This window comes from Hydractinia symbiolongicarpus, chromosome 12 (genome assembly GCF_029227915.1).
Source record: "Hydractinia symbiolongicarpus strain clone_291-10 chromosome 12, HSymV2.1, whole genome shotgun sequence".
Taxonomy (NCBI): Eukaryota; Metazoa; Cnidaria; class Hydrozoa; order Anthoathecata; family Hydractiniidae; genus Hydractinia; species Hydractinia symbiolongicarpus.
Genome location: NC_079886.1, coordinates 7,654,536 through 7,677,602, shown reverse-complemented (window position 1 = coordinate 7,677,602; position 23,067 = coordinate 7,654,536). Strand labels below are relative to the sequence as shown.

At 35.1% G+C, this 23,067-nt stretch overlaps 3 protein-coding genes across 3 annotated transcripts in view; 2 read left to right on the top strand and 1 right to left on the bottom strand.

The window, feature by feature from the left end:
• The window catches only part of LOC130622049 (uncharacterized), an 80,218-nt gene that overhangs the window by 12,694 nt on the left and 44,457 nt on the right, over positions 1-23,067 (top strand). The window lies entirely within an intron of this gene.
• On the top strand, positions 9,431-17,506 carry LOC130622044 (voltage-dependent calcium channel subunit alpha-2/delta-3-like). Its single transcript, XM_057437437.1, has 3 exons — positions 9,431-10,230; positions 13,062-13,636; positions 15,516-17,506. Exons 1-3 carry the CDS (start codon positions 9,608-9,610, stop codon positions 17,468-17,470), a joined length of 3,153 nt encoding a protein of 1,050 aa, XP_057293420.1. The 5' UTR covers positions 9,431-9,607; the 3' UTR covers positions 17,471-17,506.
• Positions 18,813-22,739, bottom strand: LOC130622040 (voltage-dependent calcium channel subunit alpha-2/delta-3-like). Its single transcript, XM_057437434.1, has 3 exons — positions 22,059-22,739; positions 21,391-21,977; positions 18,813-21,238 (listed from the first exon to the last, which is right to left on the bottom strand). The coding sequence occupies exons 1-3, from the start codon at positions 22,670-22,672 to the stop codon at positions 19,224-19,226; spliced, it is 3,216 nt and encodes a 1,071-aa protein (XP_057293417.1). The 5' UTR covers positions 22,673-22,739; the 3' UTR covers positions 18,813-19,223.

The window sequence follows — 23,067 nt, the reverse complement described above, 5'->3', positions numbered from 1 at the left end:
AAAACCAGTTTAACAGATAAATGAAAGTTATAATAATTAATAAATAGAAACCAATTATATTTAATAGTCCTTTTAGTGATAGAATATTTCCATTCATGCATATTTTTAAATTATGCAAGGCATTACAATAAAATATTAATGTATCTCTGCTGTGTGTAGAAAGAACAATAAAACCGTTTAATATTTTACCACATTAGTTTTCAGCATGCAAAAATTGCACGGTCGTCTATTTTTTTGCCTCATTGCCCACATAACATGAAGTAATTACTATGATTATTGATGTACCACTATAATGGCGTTTTTGATTACAAAACCCTATTTTTTTTATAGGAACTTGGTATTATTTGGTTTACAGAGAGTCAACAAGTACTATAATATAGAATAAAGTGGAATATATGCATTTCTTAGCTAAATTAATAGGACAGGAGCTAGTGCTTACCTCGAACCTTTCAAGTTCTACACAGAGATAAAAGGTCAAAAATTTGTTTTTTAAAACTTTGTGTATCAATGAGTCAATGCTAAAGTCGTCAAAATTCAGATGTTCACCACTGTTCTTCCACTGTTCTTACGCTTACATGTCTGTGATTTCCAAAGACAATGTTATTGCGTCATATATGACAAATTTAACATTACATAACACTACATAATCAAATCAAATAAAGTAAATCGACTTTAAGAGAATTTAAATTTTATTAAAGCTATTCCGTTGCACTTTTAAGTTTTAGGCCAAGTACTTAGACATTATCTTCTGCCTAGGTGTATCTAGTAGGAATAAGAGACCGCTGTGTATTATTTCCAGCACTCGATATTTGTGGCGCTAGCCGTGTAAAATATGTACATCTATCTATCGGTTTTGATACCGGTTCTTTTTTTATTCTTTACATTGATGATGTCGTAGTCAGTTATGTTCTTAAATTTGGGGACAACACAAAGTTATTTTTAAAAGTAAAAAACGAAAGTTATACAGATCAACTTAAAAATGATCTTGAAAATATGCTTTTCAATTGTGATAAATGTAAATGTCTACACATTGGTTGAAATAATCAATATTATGAGTACTATACTAAACTAACTAAGTGAAGCTGCAGGGGTAGAAAAATACCTTGGTGTTTATGTTTATGCAACTATAAGTTTAAGTAAGCAATTTGCAGAAGCTATAGCCGTTGGTGTCATCAAATAAACATTTAAAAGCAAAACTAAAAGCAATTTGCATATTACACAAATCCTTAGTGCAGCCTTAGCTGAATACAGCATACAATAATAGAGACAAATACTGCAATAGGACATTCACAACATAGAAAAGGTTCAAAGTAGATTTACTAGGATGATCATAGCTATTGGTCATCTACCATACGAAGAAAGACTAGCACAATGTAATTTGATGTCTCTGGGAATAAGGAGAATAACAGCTAGTCTTAAAGAAGTGTTCAAAAATAATAAATGGGTATAAAAATTTGAACCTAAATAACCCTTTTGAACTAAGTGACAATTCACTGAAAAGAGGACAATCAAAGAAGATATAGATTTTTTGATTCCAGTTCTTTTTGGCTGTTATGCTTTCCTAAAAAATTTTTACTCTTCATTAATTGCCATTTTGCCCAGTGTGAGTCTTTTTTTTACCTACACACAAAAGCGTGCATGCCCATTGTTCTCCAATAAAATCAAAACAAATTACGTCACACGGAAAGTGATCTATGCCTCATAGTAGCTAAAAAAAAGAAAAATTTCATTTGCTCCTCAGGTTATTAATGAAGTGAACAGCCTATATCAGAGAAAGCCGTGTCTGGCACTTCAATAAACGTTTTTTTAAAGTTTATTTATTTACATTTCAAGACTGTTAGGGGGTCCCTGACACAACTTAATAAGGATTGACTGCTCCAGTTCTGAATGGATCAGTGGATATAGTAAGTTATCCGGTAAGTGATTTGTGAAGTTTACCTAAGAGTTGCAGTGTGGAATGTTTTATAATAATGGCAATATAGACCCGATGTAGAGCAATTGATATTATGTACACAACATGTACACATACAGGAAGTGGGAGCAAAAAGAGAAAAATTTACTAAAACACACCACAACACCCTTCATGATTAAATGTTTCCAAAAGATACAGCAGCTAACTAGCCAGGACAGCCAAACTAGAGCTAGCTGGCTGGCTACCAAGCTATCTCTAGAAGACGCTCTTCTTAAATTAGTGTGTAGGTAGCTAGCTAGCAAGTTATAAAATCGTAAATATTCTTCTCGGTTCATTAGCTAGCATATAGCCAACTAACTAGCTATCCACTTCGCACTTGTTATCTGTTAAACATCTGACCAATATCAAAACAACCAATATCAAAATAGTGATATAGCTGATAAAATTTGCTGTAGCTAGGTCAAATGTCGGTTTTGTTGTTAATAATGCATGAACAAACCACGGAACACCTGACACACAAAAAAAACAAAACACCATTATTTTACGCCGTTTCCAAGGTTTTGCTCTTCTTCGTAGAGATTTCTAAATGCGCAAGTAAAAGAGGATAGAGATCCTCTTTTACTTGCGCGTTCCGCGAACTTCTTTCTTAAACCCTTCATTGTTAATAAAATCAATTGTCTTTTTTATGTAAAATTAAATAGCTGGAAAAGCCAATACTTCAGGTGTTTGTCCGCCATAAGCGGGAGTGGCTCTCCTCATGGCAGACAACAAAGGCCGGGGAAGAGGATTAAGGCGCAACTTGTAAAAGAAGCAACATAGTTATAACTTATGTTGCTTCTTTTTGTTTTTTCTTATTATTAACATCTCATTTTTGAGTTCCGGGTTCATATTTCAGCCCCTTTTTTACAGACTTATAACTTTGACAAAGAACTTGATATATCCAACAAGTTAACAAGGTGGACACTTTTGTACTGTGATTACCTCTATGGCTCACTTCTCTTCCAATTTAAAAGACCTTCTTTTCTATGATCCGAACAGTTCTCTTCTGTGTTTTCATATTCTCGCACATCTCTTCTGTATTTTGACACTTTTGTTCTGTATTTTAGCACTTTTTTTCTGCACTTAACACTTCTCTGCATGTGGTCAAAAACTTTCTCGAAAATCAGCCTCAAAGTCAAGCTTCAAATGTTTTTGAACTCTTGTACTCATTTAAGTTGAGTAATAGAGATTCAACCATCTCACTACTCCATGTCCACCATTTTGGTGAAAACGGATGTTTTCCTTTTTTTGTCCAGTGGCAATATTTTTCTGTGTTTTTTCCTGTTATGAATGTCTCTGATGTATTCTCGACCCCAGAGCTCTTTAGAAAAAAAAATGACGTTTCAATCTCAAATAGCTTTGGGGACGAGAATGTCTCTGATGTTGATGGTATCTAATTGATTTTCTGAGTGGCTGTAAGAATTTTCAACATCACTGACTCTCCTGATCCTCTGACATCCTCGCTCAGGAAACCGAATTTTTGCTGAAAACAATGAAAAATATGAACAGGTAACTCGCTCCACTCGAACAACAATATAAAATGATAACTAATCAATAGGGCTGACCTTAGACCTAATCTTCTTTTCTTAAATGTGTTTTTAAATAATTTAAAAATAATGACGATGACAAAGCACTGTTTTTTTCCATTTTGAAAAGAAAGACAGACAACATGCAGCAACAAGATTTATCAAATTCGCAATCCGCAGTCCTGTTTACATGAGCTTTTCAAACCGGTTCGAAATCTCGAACCTATTTCTTACTCTGTGTAGTAGTTTCGAATCGGTTTGACTTTGAATATGGGTGTACTCATGTAAACGTAATTAGAGACCTGACCGTCAACCGTATTGAAAATCACAAACATAGTGAAATCTGTAAACACTGCTTGAATTTAAAAATCTGGTCTACAATTTTACACTCGTGCTCTGTATATTTTTTACTTTTTCCGAGAAGTATACTTAGCTAACACGTGCCCAATTTACAAACAGCTTTATATTGTAGCAGGTTCCTGTGCATGTGCACGAATAAAATAAAATCACAAATCAATTCAGATAGTAGAAAAGTTAACTATATTTATCAATAGACACAATAAATGACAAAATAAATGGCTGTCCAGAATCATGGCAGTGTCCACCAAGCAAACTACATGTTTTTTCTTTATAATGAATAGCCTTTAGCTATAGAATATATATTTTAGGTTAAAGTAAAAGTTCTTTTGTTAAGAATACTAGAAAAATAAAAATAATGACCAGCCTGGTTAGAATTTTGGTATTCTTATAAAAAAGTGTTATAAAAAAGGTAAAGGCATGCCTTAAACGACATACCACGATGTATTTTGGTATAGTTATTAATTACTAAGAACACTTGATCTCTTTCACGGCCAGGAATCGGTATGTCATTTGTTCACCCTCGTCTCCAGGGATTTTCGCCATCTCGCCATATTTCAGAAATGCAAAAACCTTGAGACGAGGATGGTCGGTCCATTTATTTAAAAACGTAAGTTATCAGAATTCAGCTCAATCAATATTCCGGACTGGAGGAATGTTCTTACTAAGAAAAGTTGAAGCGTTTTTAATCAGAGGTAAACTAAGCAAGGGGCCGTTGCATTATACAGCTAGGTGTTAACATACTCACCCACAAACCTGATATTTACACTTTCATATTTTCCTTTCCAATAAAAATTAAACTTTTCTTTGAAAAAACCATGATGATTGCACAATCACTCATAGTTGGTTTGCTGAGAGAACGACATTCTTCACTGTTTTAATACGGATATAAAATTTATGGGATAGGAAAGCTCATGATTTGTGTGACGGATTCGTACCAATGTATAAAAGGCAAGGGATCCTGGAAACGGGGTTGGTAAAAAAGCTAACTCTGCCTAACTCTGACCCCACGAGCCATCCTGTCAAATGCGTAGAAGAGCTCTATGGACGAGGTTGGAAATGCCCTTGTAATTACCGTAATGATAAGTCAAAAGAAAGTCATCAATGTTTTTGAGAAAAAAACTAGTTAAATTAAATAAATAAAGATACTTGCTTAGGATAGGACGCAGTTTGAAACTTCATTTGAGACAAATAAAATGGTTTGTTTTGTCCACAATTTGAAAAATATATTCCTATTTGCCCGACAACTATTCCCTCTCTAAATGTTAATTCAGTTAAACGGCACAATGATTTTAATATGGAAAATAACATTCCGAAACAAAGAAAAAACGATCAAACTCGTTCCCAGGGCATCCTGCCTTTTTGATGAATTTGAATTTAGGCTCAGATGCGGTATAAAAAACTCAGTCAGACGTGATAATATCACACAATATCATATTGTGTGATTTTTGGTCCAGACCACATGGACTTGACCCCAAATGACGTTAAATAAAGAATTACATAAAAACAAAACTTGTATATATGTGCAAATCCAGGTTAAACGTGAAATTGTAAGCTTTATTTGTTGCGGAACATTCTCGTTCCCAGGGCTAACGAAGAAAAACATGACGCTACACACCCCACGGCTGGCGTTACACGGTTGACGCAAGACATCACGCGATTGACGCAAGCCATCCCACAGTTGACGCCAAGAGATTTTTTCTAGGGCTATCTTCTTTGTATGTGATGCTTCTTTGCTAGAAAAGGAACAGTTTAAGTAAAAAGACCAATTACATTATGAACGGAATTGGATTTTAATTAACGCCATTTCGGTTGATTAATTTTTCTTTTAAATCTGCTCTTTTTTTACATTCCTAGTAACCATATTTTGTCTTAGCAGCCCTTGTAAACACCTATCAACCAATTCACAGTAAATAAAAAGGCATATAAGAAATAACAACAAAAACACAGCAAATGTGTTGTTTTTTTATCAGAAGCCTTTGGAAATAATGCATGCATGCCGAATTATATAAATAACTAAAATTATGCAACATTATGTACGCCTCTTTCCTTCGTGTCAATAGAGACAAAGTTGTTTAAAAAAGCAGTATAATTGGTTAATCCTAAGAATTCTTTCTTCTGAGTAATATTTCCCTGGATATATTTATATTATTACTATTGTTAATATTATTATTTACCCAGGATAGGCTCTTCAGCTCCTAATAGAACTGTCATTAATGAGGATCCTGCGAAGAGGGTCCTACTGCATTTGAAGCTCTCGTTTGAGCTACGGAAACAGCTGCTCAACTAGACAACCGCCTAAGATATCAATCTTGTTCTCATGCTGAACGTTAAGCAGAAAGGATCGATTCACACTTTTATAGTCTCTGGCATGACTCGGCCTGGGTTTGAACCCAAGACCTTCCGCGCTGGAGGCTAACGCTCAACCGCAAGGCCATCAGTCCGTTAGCATGTGGAGACGCGAGTAATAATGACTTTGCAAATAAGACAAGACCCTGTAATATAAACGTACACTACACAGCTGCTTAGTTATACTAATTTTTAACCGTTTATTGCTCGCTAGTTAAAAAAACCATAACTTTTCAAAATCTGATCTCATTTTTCCCCTTAGCAGGATAACTAAAAAGTAACCCACCGCTCGAAATTCACTTCCCTTAACTTCCATTCCTTGGCCACAACACATGCTTATCTCATGCGAGGGCATTACAGAAGATTCCGCTCCTACAGTATGGCTACTGCAGCCTTTGTCAATCTTTGGTGTCAACTACGTACAATGATTGATGATATTAGCTTACCTTCAACTCGTATAGTAACTCTTTCGATATTTAAAATCTGTTTGTTCGGTCTTTTAGTACTCATTCATCAAATTCCATAGAAACACCTGTCAGGGAAGAGGGAAAGTACTATTAAAAAAGTTATTAATTACCGTCGGCGAGATAAATCTATACTCTTAGAATGACTTTACATATGAATGGTTGTTATGAAATCACAGCAGTCTAGCTTTCAGCTGTTACTGATTTCCTGTGAGAGTCTCTTTAATAATAAACATGTTTTGTGTGTTCAAAATGGTTGCGCGTAGCTTTATTTTCAAAATAATTCCGCAGCATCGCAGTGTTATTTCGGAATTCGCGCAGAACTCGATTTTTATTGCTTTGGTTTTTTTTTTTAGCTCGGGCACAGTCAGTAGATTAATCATAAAGCCTCATATTTTGCGAAGAACCAATCGCAGTTCTTTGCTGCCTCGACATGCCAATGAACGAACATGCCACGGCCATTTTTGTTTCGAAATAGTGCGGTGGTGTTGAGTTGAGGTTTGTACGTCGCCAGCCAGCTAGCTATCCTTATTTATTGCTTTCTCTAATGGCTTTTAATAGTGCACCGACGTAAGCACTTTACATATGACGTGCAACATGGTATACCTGTACGCTTATCCCGGTATCAAAATAACAGAAAGCCGGCTGACTATTTTTGGTACGATGTGGTAACTACTTGTTGTAACCGACGTTCAACCTTGTAAGCGCTCGAATAGATTTGCGACACCGTATACCTATAATTAAGCGCCCAACCTGGCGTTTACTTGCGCTTTGTTTCTCTGTTCAAATTTCGAGTCTGGGTAATTTCGTTTTATTCAACAGACGGATAAAATGCACGATATACCGATGCAGAAATATGTACGATAGGCAAAAGTATGAGGAATGGCGAACCCGTGGATTTTTAAAAGGCTAGTTTCAATTTAGCCGTATTTTGTTTGTTTGGCAGGCAAAACCGGGTCATGGTAAATCACGCATGACATTTTTAAGCTGTGAATAACAAATTTGATATATTTTTATCAACTTTGTTGCAACGGGTAAATTCCCGTTGATTTCCCAGCGGTTTATGATTGATCTCTATATTAGTACCCATATCTTGTCTGTTTGTGGTCAAAACGAATTTGAAAGCGAACTTTAGGTTGCAAAAAGCTGGTGAAAGTGCACCAAGAATAACTTTTACCTCGATTTTAATATGTCATTTAATGTATAAGGAGCCGTCTGTTTTTTTCTTCCTTTGTATGACGAGCATGATTGAGCAGTTTTATTCCGAAAATAACTGATGCTCGTATAACTACTAAGGGTTTTAACTGGACTAAAAAATAATTATTTGCAAATAAATTCGGGAAAAATAACTCAAAAAAATCAAAACTTTCAAAACCTTACGGTGGTCAAAGGGTTAAGCTTGACATATTTAAAGTTTAGTCTCACTGGGGAACAAAGTATCAAGGTTTTTATGTGAGTTTATTAACGTGAGTCCAACCATGGATGTTTTACTGTACTAAACTGGATAGAACACGGCAAGCACGACATTTTTTAAGAGTGGGTTTTGGTTAGTACAACCTTATTTCCACAGCTCTTTTTTTTCTTTCTGATATGCGTGCAGGAGCGAAAGAACTTCTTTTGCGTTAGTCACATATCAGAAAGCCAAAAAAACAGACAGAGGTTGGCAGAGGTTGGCAATGAGACAGAGGTTGGCAAGGAGAAGGAGAAAGAAAATTGTCAGAGCTAAGAAAGATCTTGCATGTGTATTTGTGTATTTTTTTTTTTGACATGTCGGCCTTCACCAATTAGGCTTTGATCCTTGTCTATAACAGAGAGATTATTTGGGTAATGTGGAACAGTTGCAATGAAGTCCTTTATGAGTATAAAAGAACTGCTTTGATCAAGATCTATCGAAATCTAAACATCAAAGTCTGTTGTTGGTTTTTCTATAGGAAATTATTGATAGGAAATCGCTGTTTAAAATTGTTTATCAATCATGTGCCATATTTACAGTTCGTTGTTTGTAAACGTCTGAGCAGCTTTCTTTTGATCTCTTTAAAACTAAAACCTTAGGCGCCGGTGCTTTTCAAAACTTAAAAATGCATTAAAATTCACTAAATTATGTAAAGAATTGTTCTGGTGATTCAATAGGACTATCAGATATGTAAAGAAATCATGCTTATATTTAAAACAACTGTGTAGGGCAAGCTGCAGTCAATATGTTGTAGGCCGGATGAAGATGAAAGACCTTTTTAGGAACTGATTATATTAAAGTTTTTAACCCTGGTTCGAAAATTTTAACCCAGCTATCCCGGCCAAAGTTCCTATCGATTATCAGATTTTTCAGCCCGTGAAATTTATCTGTTTGATAGCACGGTATTTTCAACGCGGGAAAGTTTTAAAAATGGCAGCTTTTACAATGTAAAGAAATGCAGATATTCCTTTAAATAATAAAAGCTACGATTTTAGTCCGGCTAATCGGGCTAAATTTTTCCCATATATATTGGCAATTTAACTTTGATAGGGATTTCTTTAGATAAATATTCAGTCCGCTAAACCAGGTTGAAATTTTAAGATAATCTTCAAAATTAAACCCTTAAAATGACAATAGAACAAGATTATCTACATGTTTTATTTCATATTCTTCATTTCAATAAAAAACCTCGTGTTCCTTGTTCTTTGCGCTTGTGTGTTAAAAAATAGAATCTAACTCACATCTGCTGGCTCATTAGGTGTCTTCATAATTCCTAATTTTAAAGTTCTTTTTTAACAACAACATAAAACACGTACGAGCACAAAGACAATCAAAGAAGAGTGAATCGTATGTATAACGATTGAAAAAAAGGGTAAAAAAATAAAAAGAGATTCACCTTGAAATAAAGTGTATTCGTGATATAAATTATTTTTTTGACATATGCGTGAGCGCGAATATAAATAACTATTTTACTCGCAAATGCTTGCAAATTTCATGGACCACAGAGATGAAAATGTTTTTCTCCAGCACCCGCATTCACTTATCAATCTTGACATATTTATTTCTCGTCACCAACTTTTTCAGTTTCTCATCAACAGAAGGCATGGGTATGTTATCAAAAAATCTTGTTGACCAGCTAACCACTTTAATGAAAGAGAACACTCATTACGACAAAGTCGAGGAAAAATTTAAAGAACTCTATCAAAATGGTGAACTTATTTTAAAAAAGTTGAACGTTTCTGATGTCAACGAAGAGTTTAACAGCGATGTTCACAACATATTCTCGGTGTACATGAACGCTGTGAAAAACATAAAAGCTAAAGCCCACGAACTGTATAAGAATTACACTTATGATGAACATATTAAACCATTCAACTACTACAATACCAAAAATAAAAATCCTGTCAAATTAGAACCTTCGTTCCACCACCAGATTCCAATCGATAAGAACAGGAGCTTTGTTGTGGTTCCCAGTGATACTTACGAATACCACAAAGTTGTCTTAAACGAAGCTGCACTAACACAAGGTCTAGATGAAGTTTTCAAAGCGAACGTAGAAAATGCTCCTTGTATAAAAGGTCAACTATTTGGTGCGGAGAAAGGCATAATGAGATTGTATCCAGGGCGAAAGTAAGTTGTTTTGCTTGGCTGTCATTTTTTTTATACCTTCTTATACTCGGGAAATCCATGTCTTTCTTCTCACTGGTTGCTTATAGCTGAATACCTTTTCCTAACTACCCCACACCGAGACCAAACATTTAATATTGCAGTTTTCAATAATTACATCTATGACGTCATAACGTTTAATGGCGACATCATGAAAAAATTTCAGTGACATTTTTTTTTCCTTTGAGACCTATTTTTAATACTATGAGCACTGTTTGTTCTTGAAGTATTATGGGGGGCGGGGGACGCGAAATGTCTCCTTTTTTAGGGTTAAAAGAGCAAGAACAGTTTATATTTTCAGGAAATAAAGTGGGGAAAAATTGATAACAAAATATAGCTTCGTTTAAAAAAATTCAGTTGAATAAAGCTAGTCAGTTTGTAAAAATTTTGTATTTCGACTTTTTTGACTCTTTAATAATAGTCGTATTCCGTCTGTCTGTTTATGTGCGAAAAAAAATCGTGTTACGGAACACGAAATGCGATATACAAAGGAAAGGCGAAATCGTGGATTTTTTTACGGGTCAACGATTTGTTTTTAATTACACCGTTAACACAAGTTACATCAATAAAAAGAATAAGCAAACTTTTCGCTTTATACTTAATTTACATGTTAAATGTTTTTTTTTTCATGCTCATTCGAAAATATGGGTTGAGTTCATTTTTTTTTATTTATCTACAGCATGGGACAAATCTTTATCGTTTTGTCAAGCCTAGTTAGCTACAGTGGCAGTTTATTTTAATGATTTGTATAATATTGGACTTCTTCCGTAGGTCCAATATTAATTGAACTCAAAGTATTGTGTAAAACCTCCTTTACCCTGCATATAACAATAAAATACGTATTGGATTGTTAACTTATTTTTTATGATGTAATTACATGAGCTTCGTTTTTAAATAATCGAAATTTTATCATTCAAAAAATATTGTGAAAAACCGAAGGAAGATTATAAAGCTATCCACGCTTCCATGCTTCATTATTCCGTACTTTGTATGGGAAACATATAAGCGTCCATATTGGCTATTCTGTTCCAGTTGCATTTTTCTACACTCGTAATACATTCTGTAATAAACATTGTACCATTGAAACTCTAATTGATCGCAATAAATCTTTTCACACTGCTATTTGTAAATATAGCGTTTTCTTTTCCTGGACCTTAGGCTATTCCGGCTCCCTGGTGCGAAATTGAACGTGTTGAGTAAAAAATTCGCTTTTTTAAAGGTGCAATCACGCCCATGTACTGATGTGTTTTTTCTTAACTACATAGGAGGTCACTGAAAAAATACTAGTCAGTAGCCCCGGGTTCGCCCTTCCTTTACATGTCGTATTTCGTTTGTCTGTACCACGGCTATATTTGACCATGAAAAAAAATCCACAAAGATAGTTATTCGGACGACTTAAGAATTCACACAAGATAAGGTAGCTGCCGCTTAATTCACATACTACTGGCTCACAAAAGTATCCTGTTCTTGAGCCATTTTTGTGTCTCCCTCGATTTCCACGTTAGCACTTTCTTTTTAAGGCTATATTCTAACTTAAAAAAACAAAATGTCTGAGTTCACGATTTTCAAGAATACTCTGAAGGAGATTTCTTCTTCATTGTTGCCGGTGTATAATTGCCCACGACATTCTCCTATTAACAATCTGAGGTCAGTAAATTTTGCCCTAAAGTTACTGTCAATAGTCGTTATGAGGTCACTAAATCATGTTCCGTCTTTCAACCGCTTAAGGCGCGCAGAAACAACAAATTTAAGTTTCCACTGACAGTTTTCGAGTTTTAGAAAGCATAAAAGCTCAACCTCGTGGGTCTTGTGGCCCCCAAGCCGTTATCACGGACCAACAATTTCGCCGCTATTAACTTCATCAACAAGGCACAATGGACTGGGAACGAGGTCGATAAAAGCTGTCACAATAGGTGTACGGACAGTAATAAAAGAAACCAATCAAAATTGAGTATACTCAATGAAAATATATAGATGTTAGGTGGTAGAAAGTTTAAAACTCATGGAGGAGCTACACTCCAGCAAAGTCTTATCTCACTAACTTAAAAGCAAATTACTCAATTATTAATTATTAATGTTGGATTAAATCTTTTGGGCTTAACACTTGTGTGTTTTATTTTTGCGAATTATACTAAAATCCTTAAAACTGCAAAATGTTTTTGAAATGAGATTTGTAAAAATAAAAACCCGCAAAATAAGAACAAAAATATAATTTCCTTATTTCTCGCACGAAAGAATATGATCATAAAATCTCCGTTTCATATCGGATTTTGTAAATCTTAATCCTACAAAAATGCATTTCCGAGGACTCTATTCGCAAAAATAATTCCTGAAAAGCATAAAATAATGTATTTTTCACAAAAAAAGGGTAAAGGAAAAACAGATTTAACAGTTTTTCTGAACGGGTAGAACGGGTTTACCGCGACAAGGCTTTTTCTTTTTCTAAAAATGTAAATATTATTCCAGAAAACTTTTGAAATGCTTTCATTTATTGCGGATGAAGTGTTGATCATTTGATCGCCCAGCCTCACTCTCCCCACCCTGAATTATTAATTTTGTGTTTTGTGCTTATTCCAACAACCCACCTCTACGCCTATTTATTAATTTATTGATGAGAACATTTTTTAACTCATTTAAAACAACTTTTCTTTTTAATTTACCCTGTAAGGAAATTGAAACAGTCCGTTTTGTCTCCTCCCCCAATTGTCAATGTTCAATTTATTTTTCAAACACCTACCCGTTTATTCGGACACTAAAGCACTGTAGCAAGTAAATTTTGCATTTTCTTTTTTTAGCAGTAATAAGACGAACGACCAATACGATTTCCGACGAAGGTCTTGGTATTCTGACTCGATAACATCAGCTAAAGACATCATCATATTGTTGGATAACAGTGGCTCAATGATAGGCGAGAAGATGCAAATTGCAAAATACACACTCAAATCTCTTTTGGACACATTTCACCATAACGATTTCTTTAATATCATTTTCTTCAACGACAATCTTAAAAATGCTTCATGTTCGCAACGTTTGATACAAGCCTTGTCAAGAAACAAGGAAATGGTCAGAGAAATTATTGATACACTGGAACCTCCAAAAGAAAACGGTGAAGTCTTCCAAGCATTTCGAAAGGCCTTTGAATCTCTTGCTAATATCGATACCCAGACTATATCAGTCTGCGAAAAGGCTATTATGATTGTTACAGATTCAAAAGGTTATAGCAGTGAATTACTCGACTTACTAGAAGAACTGAACCATAAACGAGAAGTTCGAATATTCACTTACAAAGTTGGAACTGGACAGGAAAGAAAACTAATGAAATCAATTGCTTGTCGGCACCATGGTAAATTCTACGAGTTTCTTACCCTAAGTAAGTATTGAAAGTTAGCTAAATTTATCATTCAATCTTTTATACCTGGCTTACATTACATGACATAAAAAAAAGTAAAAAGTAAGTAAGTAACAGAAAGATTTAACTTTGCCTCTTTCTTTCTTCGGACTGTAACTATGTTAGGTTACCGCTAGAGATACGTATAGCATTGCTCTAACTTACTTGCCTGCCACATAAGCCAATTAGCGGTTATTATATGGCACTACATTAACACTACATTTAAAGTGCGCGGGGGTGGGGACTCGAACCTCGAACCTTATGATTACAAGCCGAATGCGCTACCACTACACCATCTCCACCAAAATAAATAAAAGAAGCGAAAGCAACTATTGTTTTTTAAAGATTTTAGCTCATTCAGTTGACGTGTTAAAGTTAGAAAGGAAGGATTTAAAAGCTTCGCATTTTCATCACTACAAAAATGTAATTGGTCCATAGTACACAAAAATCTCTAGATTTCTTGTCAGGTGGAACTACCCTAAAAATTAACGAAATTAACGAAGTACAGAAATAAAAATCACAAAATTAATACAAAGGAAATCATCGCAAATGTATATAAAACTCACAAAAGGTAATTTAATCAACGCGACTAGCTCAAGCCACTTGAAAAAAGCACTAAATAATGCGTATCCGGAAATTAAAAAAAGAGAAAATTTGCAGCACATTTTTACCTTTATTTACAGAATAAGTTTATTTATAATCAGTTTCTTTGTTTTCTGTAAAGATTTTATAATACCAGCTGTCCTACAGCCTCCCTTAATCATATTTAGGTGGACCTTATCGAGACAATACTAAATTTCTGCGTGCAATCAAACAAGGAAAGCAAAGTATGTGTGTGAGGTTTGCATTGTGAATGGTAAAAGAATAATTTGCGAAACTTTAATTACAGGTTTTAAACTAACTAGTGATTTTTTTTAACGTTCTGGATATTTACGTTACAATTTAATAAGGGGCGCAACGCAAATGTTTAAAATTCGCGTTGTACCTCGTTAATATCTTAGAATAAGGTATGTATTGTCTTATTGGAGTTCATGAGCAATACATGTGAAATATTCAGTTATTATTCCAAATATTAATTCTCTCTCCCCTTTCGCTTTTGTCGTAAAACTAACCCACGATTTTTTTGCAATACCGATAGTAGAAAAACATTAAGGTGTGGTTTAATTACCCAATACTACAGCCTTTAAGCAATTTTTCTCTTTTTGTCACATCTAAATGACCTAACTTGGAATTCACAAGAATAGTTTAAAAACATATTAAAGCTGGATATGGCACCTGCATTTTCGAACTCGCGATTGGGCGCCGTTTAGTATCAAAACTAAGCCTTGTTCTAAACGATAGGTCGCACTTTTGACGTGACAGGATAGTTGTCAGGGACAGTTTTTGTCAACCTCATTCCCAGAGCATTTTGTCTCCCATCGGCGTTGCGCTTTTGACGTGACAGCATAGTTGTCAGGGACGGTTTTTGTCAACCTCATTCCCAGAGCTTTTTGTCTCCCATCGGCGTTGCGCTTATTGATATGTAAAAAGAGACAACAGGTCCTGGGATTGAGGTTGGGTTTTTTCCGATTTTTTCCCGGATATTTCCATCACCCGTCGTCTAAGGGTTAACGCAATTTTGTCAAGGAATTTCTTGTCTGGATATAGTAAAAAAACGAGGAACAATATTAACAGGAACCATCAGTTGGAAAAGTTTTGAAAGAATAGAGGGTACATCCCAACGTCGTCCCCAGAGCTCTTTTTCTCTTTTTGACAATCTCAAGAAAAAGTGCCCTGAATACAAGGTTGGCTGCAAACTTAATTGGCTAAATTACGCTAATACGATGAAAGAATATAAACATATTATTTTTCTTTCTTCCAGGTGATGTTTTAACTGGTTCCCTCCTCTATCAACACGAGTTGGCCCATCGAGGCGACAACCGTATCATCTTCACACCTGCATATTTAGATGCGTTTGACTTAGGAATGGTGATGACTCTTGGTGCACCCTTATATAGAAATAGTTCCTCGCATCATGACAATTTATTGGGTGTTGCGGCCGTTGATGTAGAAACGTCAGCTTTCGAAAGAGAATATCCCTTAAGAAAGCTCGGTGCATTTGGCCATGCATTTGCTATAAATAACAACGGACTGATACTTTTTCATCCGAAGTTCCTAAAACAGCAGGGCTACTTACCGGATGACGCTACGTTATATTTACATGAATTGGAGTATACTATTAATAAGACGAAGCGGTTTCTGCTGGAAGAATATATGGTTAATCGAGTCACTAAGTGCTTTGAAGCAGAGCTTGATTGGCTGTATGATAACAATCAACGCGTTGTACGTTACAACGCCACGTACTGTTTCAAACCGCTTCAAAACACACCATTCATTACCGGTGTATGTATACCAGCATCGAGTCAATATTATGTGACTCGATCTTCAAAATATTCTGACAGGAAAATCAATTTAGATATGTTAGATTTGTCTAACGAAAGGGAAGAAGTTGAAATAGCCAACTGGTTGTTCTGTCAAAAAAAACAGTTGAATGCAAAGTATCCAAATTTAACAACGATTATTAGTGATATTCAAAACTTAAATGGGACACTTCCCTCAACCTGCAACAACGACCTCCTATCAGATATGTTGTTAACAGCTGAAACTATAATTCCTATTGCAAGAAAGCATTGGAAGCTAGCAAATTTCACAAATAAGTTCAACACATCTTTTTTATATTTTCTGTCATCGACGGGTCTAATGTATACATTTAGTAATAACAAATATGACGGTAGACGACCCTCGAGAGACTATATAACGGAACATTTCTATACAAATCCGGCCAGTGTAAACAAAGGTTTAGTGATTTATGCTGACACAGAAATGAAGAAGTCTTCACCTCATAAAAATTTAAGTACAATTATTATAAGTAAAGCGTTATATATCGGGAATCCATCTGTACTCTTGGGCGTAATCGGAATGGCTTTACCATCACGATATTTATTAATTCTGGTAAACTCTCTATTGCACAATTCCTTCAACCACACACAGTATGATTGCCTACATGGTGTAGATACGTACTGCTATTTTCTTGATACGCATGCATACATTATAGCAAGTACCCATGGGGACGTAGGAAGTTTTTTTGGTCTCAAAAATGGCGGAATCATGAGAAGCTTGATAAAAGAAAATGTATACGAACCATTTGAATACAATGACACGCAAAGTCAATGCGTTCGCAAAGCGCGATTAAAAAGCACGTCAAGTTCTTACCGACTGACGTGCGTCTACAGTTCCATTGTGACGTACGTCAATTTTCTTTTAGTGCAACTTGTGTCTCTTTTTTCGTACATCAATGCTGGAAAAACAAGAGAACGAAATCGAAATATACCATCGCAGACAATGACAAATAGCGTGGAGAAGATTTATACTTGCAGTAAGTTAAATACGCTTTACCGACAAAAACAGAAATATGCTGATTATACAAAGACAATGCCATGTTCCAAACAATGCGATCAAACATACACCGTAAAAACAATTGAAGACACCAACCTTTTAGTAATTCTTACAAAGAACAACTGCAATAACTCATGCTTGTCCATTCATCCTTTAAGACTTCAGCCAAATGAGTGGCCTCACAAAAACAATTGTTTTGAACACGTTCAGTACAGAAAACCAGACGGTACGTGTAGCCATGGTAATGAGACTCATAAAACCAGATGTTCATCACGTGAGAAGATGAAGAATACCAAATTAGACATTTATTTAACAATATTTCTAACTTCTTTGGGACTGGGTATTATAGCGCTGCCTATTTATTGCAAAGATTACAGATAATAATATTTATTTTCCAAATTTTCATGTTCTTTTTTTTGAATAATCGTTATCCTGTAACAAAATCCACTTTTTCGCATGTCGTACATGGTCCGGTCATTTATTTCTATTACTATAGCTATTTCGTGCATCTTTGGCACAAAGTAGCTTTTGGCCACCATTTTAAACAAAATACAGTTATTACCATACAGGCTACTTGTTAGCCCGTTGATAAGCCACGGAAATACGCACGCCGCAGCAAAGTCGATAAAAATATATCGCATTTGTTATTTTAGCTCAAAGATTTCATGCGAGGTTTAGCTTGGCGCTGTTATGGCCGACAGAAAGACAACGGCTGTTCCGTTCGGCCGTCCCTTATATATATCGCATTTCTTGTGTAGGTAGCAAAAGTATAAAATTGCACAGACACAGCCAAATCCTGTTGTACCCATTTTGCGCAAAAGCAGACAAAATATTAATGTAAAGTGGGATCTACACGTAGAAATATCCATGAAGAATATTCCTTTTTCCCACTATCTTACACGTAAGATAACAGAAAATATGTAAGAACATCGACGAAAGAATATTAATACATCCTTTCTTAAATATTCTTCATGCACGAAAAAATAAAAATAATAATCTTCGCTATTATTCTTTTGTGTATGTCGGTCTTAAGATATTCTCGCGTTGTATCAGCACATCTGATAGAAATCTCTCAACCAAATGAACACTTGTTGATAATTCTCTAAAGTGTATTGAGTAGCAACAAGTGAATTTTCCTCAATTTTTTAAACAGTCTGGTTCCCGTGGATTATTCCTTGATTCCACTGTGAAGTCGAATAATATTATAAGTATAATAATGTGAAATTTACGTGGTCGGGTAGTGAGCGCATATTAAAATAGTTTCAATGCAAAATTATTTTAGTAGAACAGAATAGTTCAGCATCTGCTAAATCGTAAGGTGTAATGATAACCAAGGATGATAAGTTTATGAGGTTGGATGTGCTGCTGAAGCAATGTGAAACTCTATGTTGACGTGGCTTAGTATTAATACACAGTGTTGCAGGTTTCAGGTTAACATCGGCGACTACATAAGTGCATTTTGATTTCTTTTTTTGTTGTGCAGTATAATACGCAGTTTAATCTTTCGTGTTGTAGTAGCGACCACACCCAATCATCTACTGATATTTAAAATAGCTAGTCGAGAAAGCATACAAGTACACACGTGCTATCAATCTTTTCTCAAAAAGTATTTATACATTTTTAGGCAATTAGTTTTAATATAATATGATAGTGATTTAAAATGGGGGATTGTTGGGGCATTAGTGTATGTGGTAGGTGTGGTGGATGTGGTGGGTGTGGTGAATGTGGTGGGTGAGTGTCGTGAATGTGGTGGGTGGGTGTGGTGAATGTGGTGGGTGTGTGTGGTGAATGTGGTGGGTGGGTGTGGTGAATGCGGTGGGTGGATGTGGTGTAGGAAAATCAGTTTACATACTTCACCAATAAAAATAACAAACGTCAGTGAGAAGTTATAGTAGTAAAAATGACCATAATGATAATAGTAATAATTACTTGGCATCAGTTTTTAATTCATAGCTTATATGGGAAGGTTTCCTTTGGTGAAAGTATTATCAAAACCGCGCAACAACAAAAAATTCAAAAATGTCTGACCTTGAATCTGCATACAGCTTTTTTTCTTATTTGTTCGCTTATATCTATAAAATTAAAATGACTTTTATCTTTCTTTGCTGGAAAAATGTTTTTAACATCTGCTACTTTAAGTGGAAGCTAGAATAAATCCACCAAAGACAGCTACCATATATACACTTATTCCAGTAAAGAGCATCCTTCCATCAGATTTGCATTTATAGCTACCAATATTGAGCTGGTAACATGTTGGTAACGCCTTTCTGTAAGGGAGAGAATCGTCGCATATCCCAAGATCTTCGATTTTATAAGGTTCGTTACTATGAACAAACTTTGAACAGGCTCCATTACATTTATTGCGTGAAATAACGAGGACCAAATTTGTTCTTGGAATAGCTTTAATAACAAAATCCTCTTGGCAATGTTTAGTGCAGCTAAAGTTCCCTGTATAATTAATGTAGTGGCTCGAAATCGTATGAATTGATAAGTTTTTGGTGCAACTAACGTTGGTGTCGATTGTTGTCGTCTGTTCTACCGACAAATCAATCTGTGACGTTAGAAATATTGTGCAGACAGACGACAAGTAAGCAGCAATAAATTTAAGTATGGTCAGAATGTTATCAAAAATCAAAGATAGTTTTGCTCCTTCGGAACCTCCTTGTTCGGAAGTTGAGGAGTCTTCCTTAAGTTCTTGTTTGCATTGAGCTTGTTTATCAGCGAACTCTTTTTGTTCATAGATTGACAATTCTTCAAACGCTCTCATTAACGCTCCATTCACATATCCGAAAAAATATCCAACCTCTATTTCTCCTTTATTACTAGCTACCACATAGCCATGCTCGTCAAGTAAATAACATTCTAAATTATCCAAATCATTACAGGAATAAGCTACACAAGATGGATAATCGCAAGTAAACTCTTTGGAAACATTCAGCAATATATTTTGTAAGTACTGTGATCGAAAAACCATTCCGATAATTCCAACAAGCACACGATCAGAAGACACTGTTATTGGTACTCCAACAGAAATTTCCGAATTCGTATGTTCTATCTTTTTATTTGTTTTCCTTGGAAGTCCGCCAGTTTTAATAGGCACAGTAAACACGATGACGTCATCTAAACCGCGCATGTAAAATGATCCCGGATGTGCAAATGTTAGATCATCAAATATTGTGCGACTTAGCTGTGATTTTAAAATATTTCTCTCGTTTGAGTAAGTCATCAAAAGTCCCGAAACAGTAACGATATATAATGAAATTATTCTATCGTCTTTCAACAAATCTGGTGTCCAATGATCGTTTGTTAGATCTGTCACCATTTTCATCGTAAAAATAAGATTCCATACTGAATCAGAGACGCATTTTTCTGAGATTTTGAAATGCGAGTTTAGTAGAAAATATCTTAATTCTTCTGCGGTTGGATACTGTTTCACAGATGCAGGATTGAATTTCTGCGCATTTGCTGGAATATCGCAAAATAACCAGTTAGCTATTTCAAGCGATTCACCGGGTTTTGTTCCGTTAATTAAATACCTATTTTGAAGATACGCTTCCTTATTGCTCATTAAAGGTTCCAAATACTTCTGATTATGTGAAGGGATGCTGACTCCTGTACTAAAAGGCGTGCCATTTGCAGGACGATAGCAGTAGGTAGCGTTCAATCTAACACTGCGTTTGATATCATTCATGTACAACCAATCAAGTTCAGCATCCATACATCCTGTTTTATCATCTATCATTTCTTTCATTATTTTCATGCTTTTTGATGGATCTGTTGTATGTTCAATCTCATTCAAGTAAACAGTCGCTGGATCTGCAAGGTGACCTGTTTGATCACGAAACCTTGGATGTATCAAAAATAAACCATTGTTGTTAATTGCAAAAGCGTGACCAAATATTCCCAATTTGTTAGCAGGAGCCTGTTGCTGCAAAATAGTCGTTGTAATGTCTATTCCAGCCACGCCTATTAAAGAATTATCTGATGTGTTGCCTTTGTCGCTGAATGCGCCAACAGCAATTGTTGTCATCATACCAAGGCCAGAACCATCCAAATACAAGGGAGTAAACACAACAATTTCCTGTTTGGATTTAGCCACAGGATAACTCAAGACATATTGATATTTTAAGACTCGATTCCAGACATTACCTATAGGAAAAATATAATTTTACAGGAAAGACATACAGGGATTATTTATTTGCCTGCCCTAAGTTGTTTTTCAGTCACCTCAGGCATGATGCAAGAATTCTTTTGTTAATTTTAACATCCTGTTACCGTGTGACAATTTAGATTTTTTTTACCTATAGTTGGAAATTCATAGTATTCTCCGCCATGATCGCAAGCCATTTCTCTCATTTGATTGGTTGGTTGATTTTTTCCAATTTGGAACGAAAATACTGCTATTTCGGCTTTCTGGTTGAGCGCGTCTAACAGCTTGTGAACTTCGCTTTCCCCTTCAATTCCATCAGAAACTAACAGCAACACGCGCGTGCATCCTGATGATGTTTGGTAGTTACTTTTGTCCTGTTGAAGAATGTTCAACGCACGTTCTAACATTATTTTTACGTTCGATATGCCTTTTGGTGACGGCAAATTATCTACTGCAGTTTTTATTGCATCTTTATTTCTTGTTGTGGCCTGTGTTAAATTTGTTAAGCAGGGAATTATAAAATTGGTTTCATCTCCAAATGTAATTACATTGAAGAAATCTTCTTGCTGTAAAGTGTCTATTAGAGATTTTACCGTTAATTGCCCGATATTAAAATTACTTCCAGTCATGGAACCACTTTGATCAAGCGCAATCAAAACATCCTTTGGAGAATTTATTGCTTGGCTGTACCATAGTCGCCGTCTGCAATCGTATTTATCCAAAGATACGTTGTTTTGACTAGATGAAAGGTTAGTATAAAGAACAACAACAAAAACAACAACAACAAAAACAACAAAAACAATAACAACATGTACTTACTCATATCCAGGAAATGTTCGCATCAAACCAGAATCAGTGCCAACATACTGCCATAATAATGATGGAATTTCTTTAAAGTTTGTTTTAAATGTGTGATCCAGCCCTTCACTCCACATTGCTTCGTTTAATATCTCTTTATCGTATACATAAACATTGGCAGGTAGACGGACATGGCTCTGGTTTAAATTCACTTTTGTACTGATGGAGAACGTCGGTTCATATCGCACAGAATTTTTTGGAAGCGACTTATCATTTCGATAATCAAATGGATCAATGTTTTCGTTGTATGTGTAATTATTATACAGTGATTCCACTTTCTTCTTAATAGCTTTAACTGAGTCGATACGAGATACCAACAAGTTTCGTAAGTTATTATTAAACTCTCGGTTCACTTCCACCACATTTAAAGTTTTAACTTGTAAGATACCATCATTGTGTAAAGTTGTTACTTTTTCCTGAAACTTTTCGTAGGACGTCGATTCTTTTACAAAATCTCTTAGTTTATTACTGAGTATTTCAACAGATTTGTCGACATTAAGCATTGAGAAGACGACGTTATTGTTAGTTAGTGTTATAAATGATATACATATATATAAACTTGTAAAAATCTTCATTGCCAATTTTATTTCACTCCACAGTCCAATTGTTTGTTTTTTTACATTATTTTTCTTTTTCGCGACTTTAAAAATTTTGCACGGTTTAAGATAATCAAATTACAAATTTTTCTTTAAATCTCAATGAATTTCTTTTTATTAATATTTAACCTTACAATTTACAAGTTAAATCATAGCCGCAATAAAAAAAACAATAAGAATTCATTTCTGTTAAAATTTGTTTTTCTGACGATACAAAACATTTTCAGCTGTAAGAATAGTCGTTTTTGACAGTTTAAAGTCAAGTTCAGGTTAAATCGTCCAAAAATGTAGCTCTTTTTCTACTTTTCTGACAGTCTAGCAAATTGCATCAAAATCCGCTCCTTGCGAGTGTACGTTGTAGAAAACGTTATTTG

Coding starts and splice junctions, on each gene's coding strand:
- LOC130622044 (XM_057437437.1), top strand. CDS start 9,608: ATGAAAATGTTTTTCTCCAGCACCCGCATTCACTTATCAATCTTGACA. Junction 10,231..13,061: donor AGATTGTATCCAGGGCGAAA/GTAAGTTGTTTT, acceptor TTCTTTTTTTAG/CAGTAATAAGACGAACGACC. Junction 13,637..15,515: donor CTACGAGTTTCTTACCCTAA/GTAAGTATTGAA, acceptor TCTTTCTTCCAG/GTGATGTTTTAACTGGTTCC.
- LOC130622040 (XM_057437434.1), bottom strand. CDS start 22,672: ATGAAGATTTTTACAAGTTTATATATATGTATATCATTTATAACACTA. Junction 21,978..22,058: donor CGAACATTTCCTGGATATGA/GTAAGTACATGT, acceptor CCTTTCATCTAG/TCAAAACAACGTATCTTTGG. Junction 21,239..21,390: donor CTATGAATTTCCAACTATAG/GTAAAAAAAATC, acceptor TTTTTCCTATAG/GTAATGTCTGGAATCGAGTC.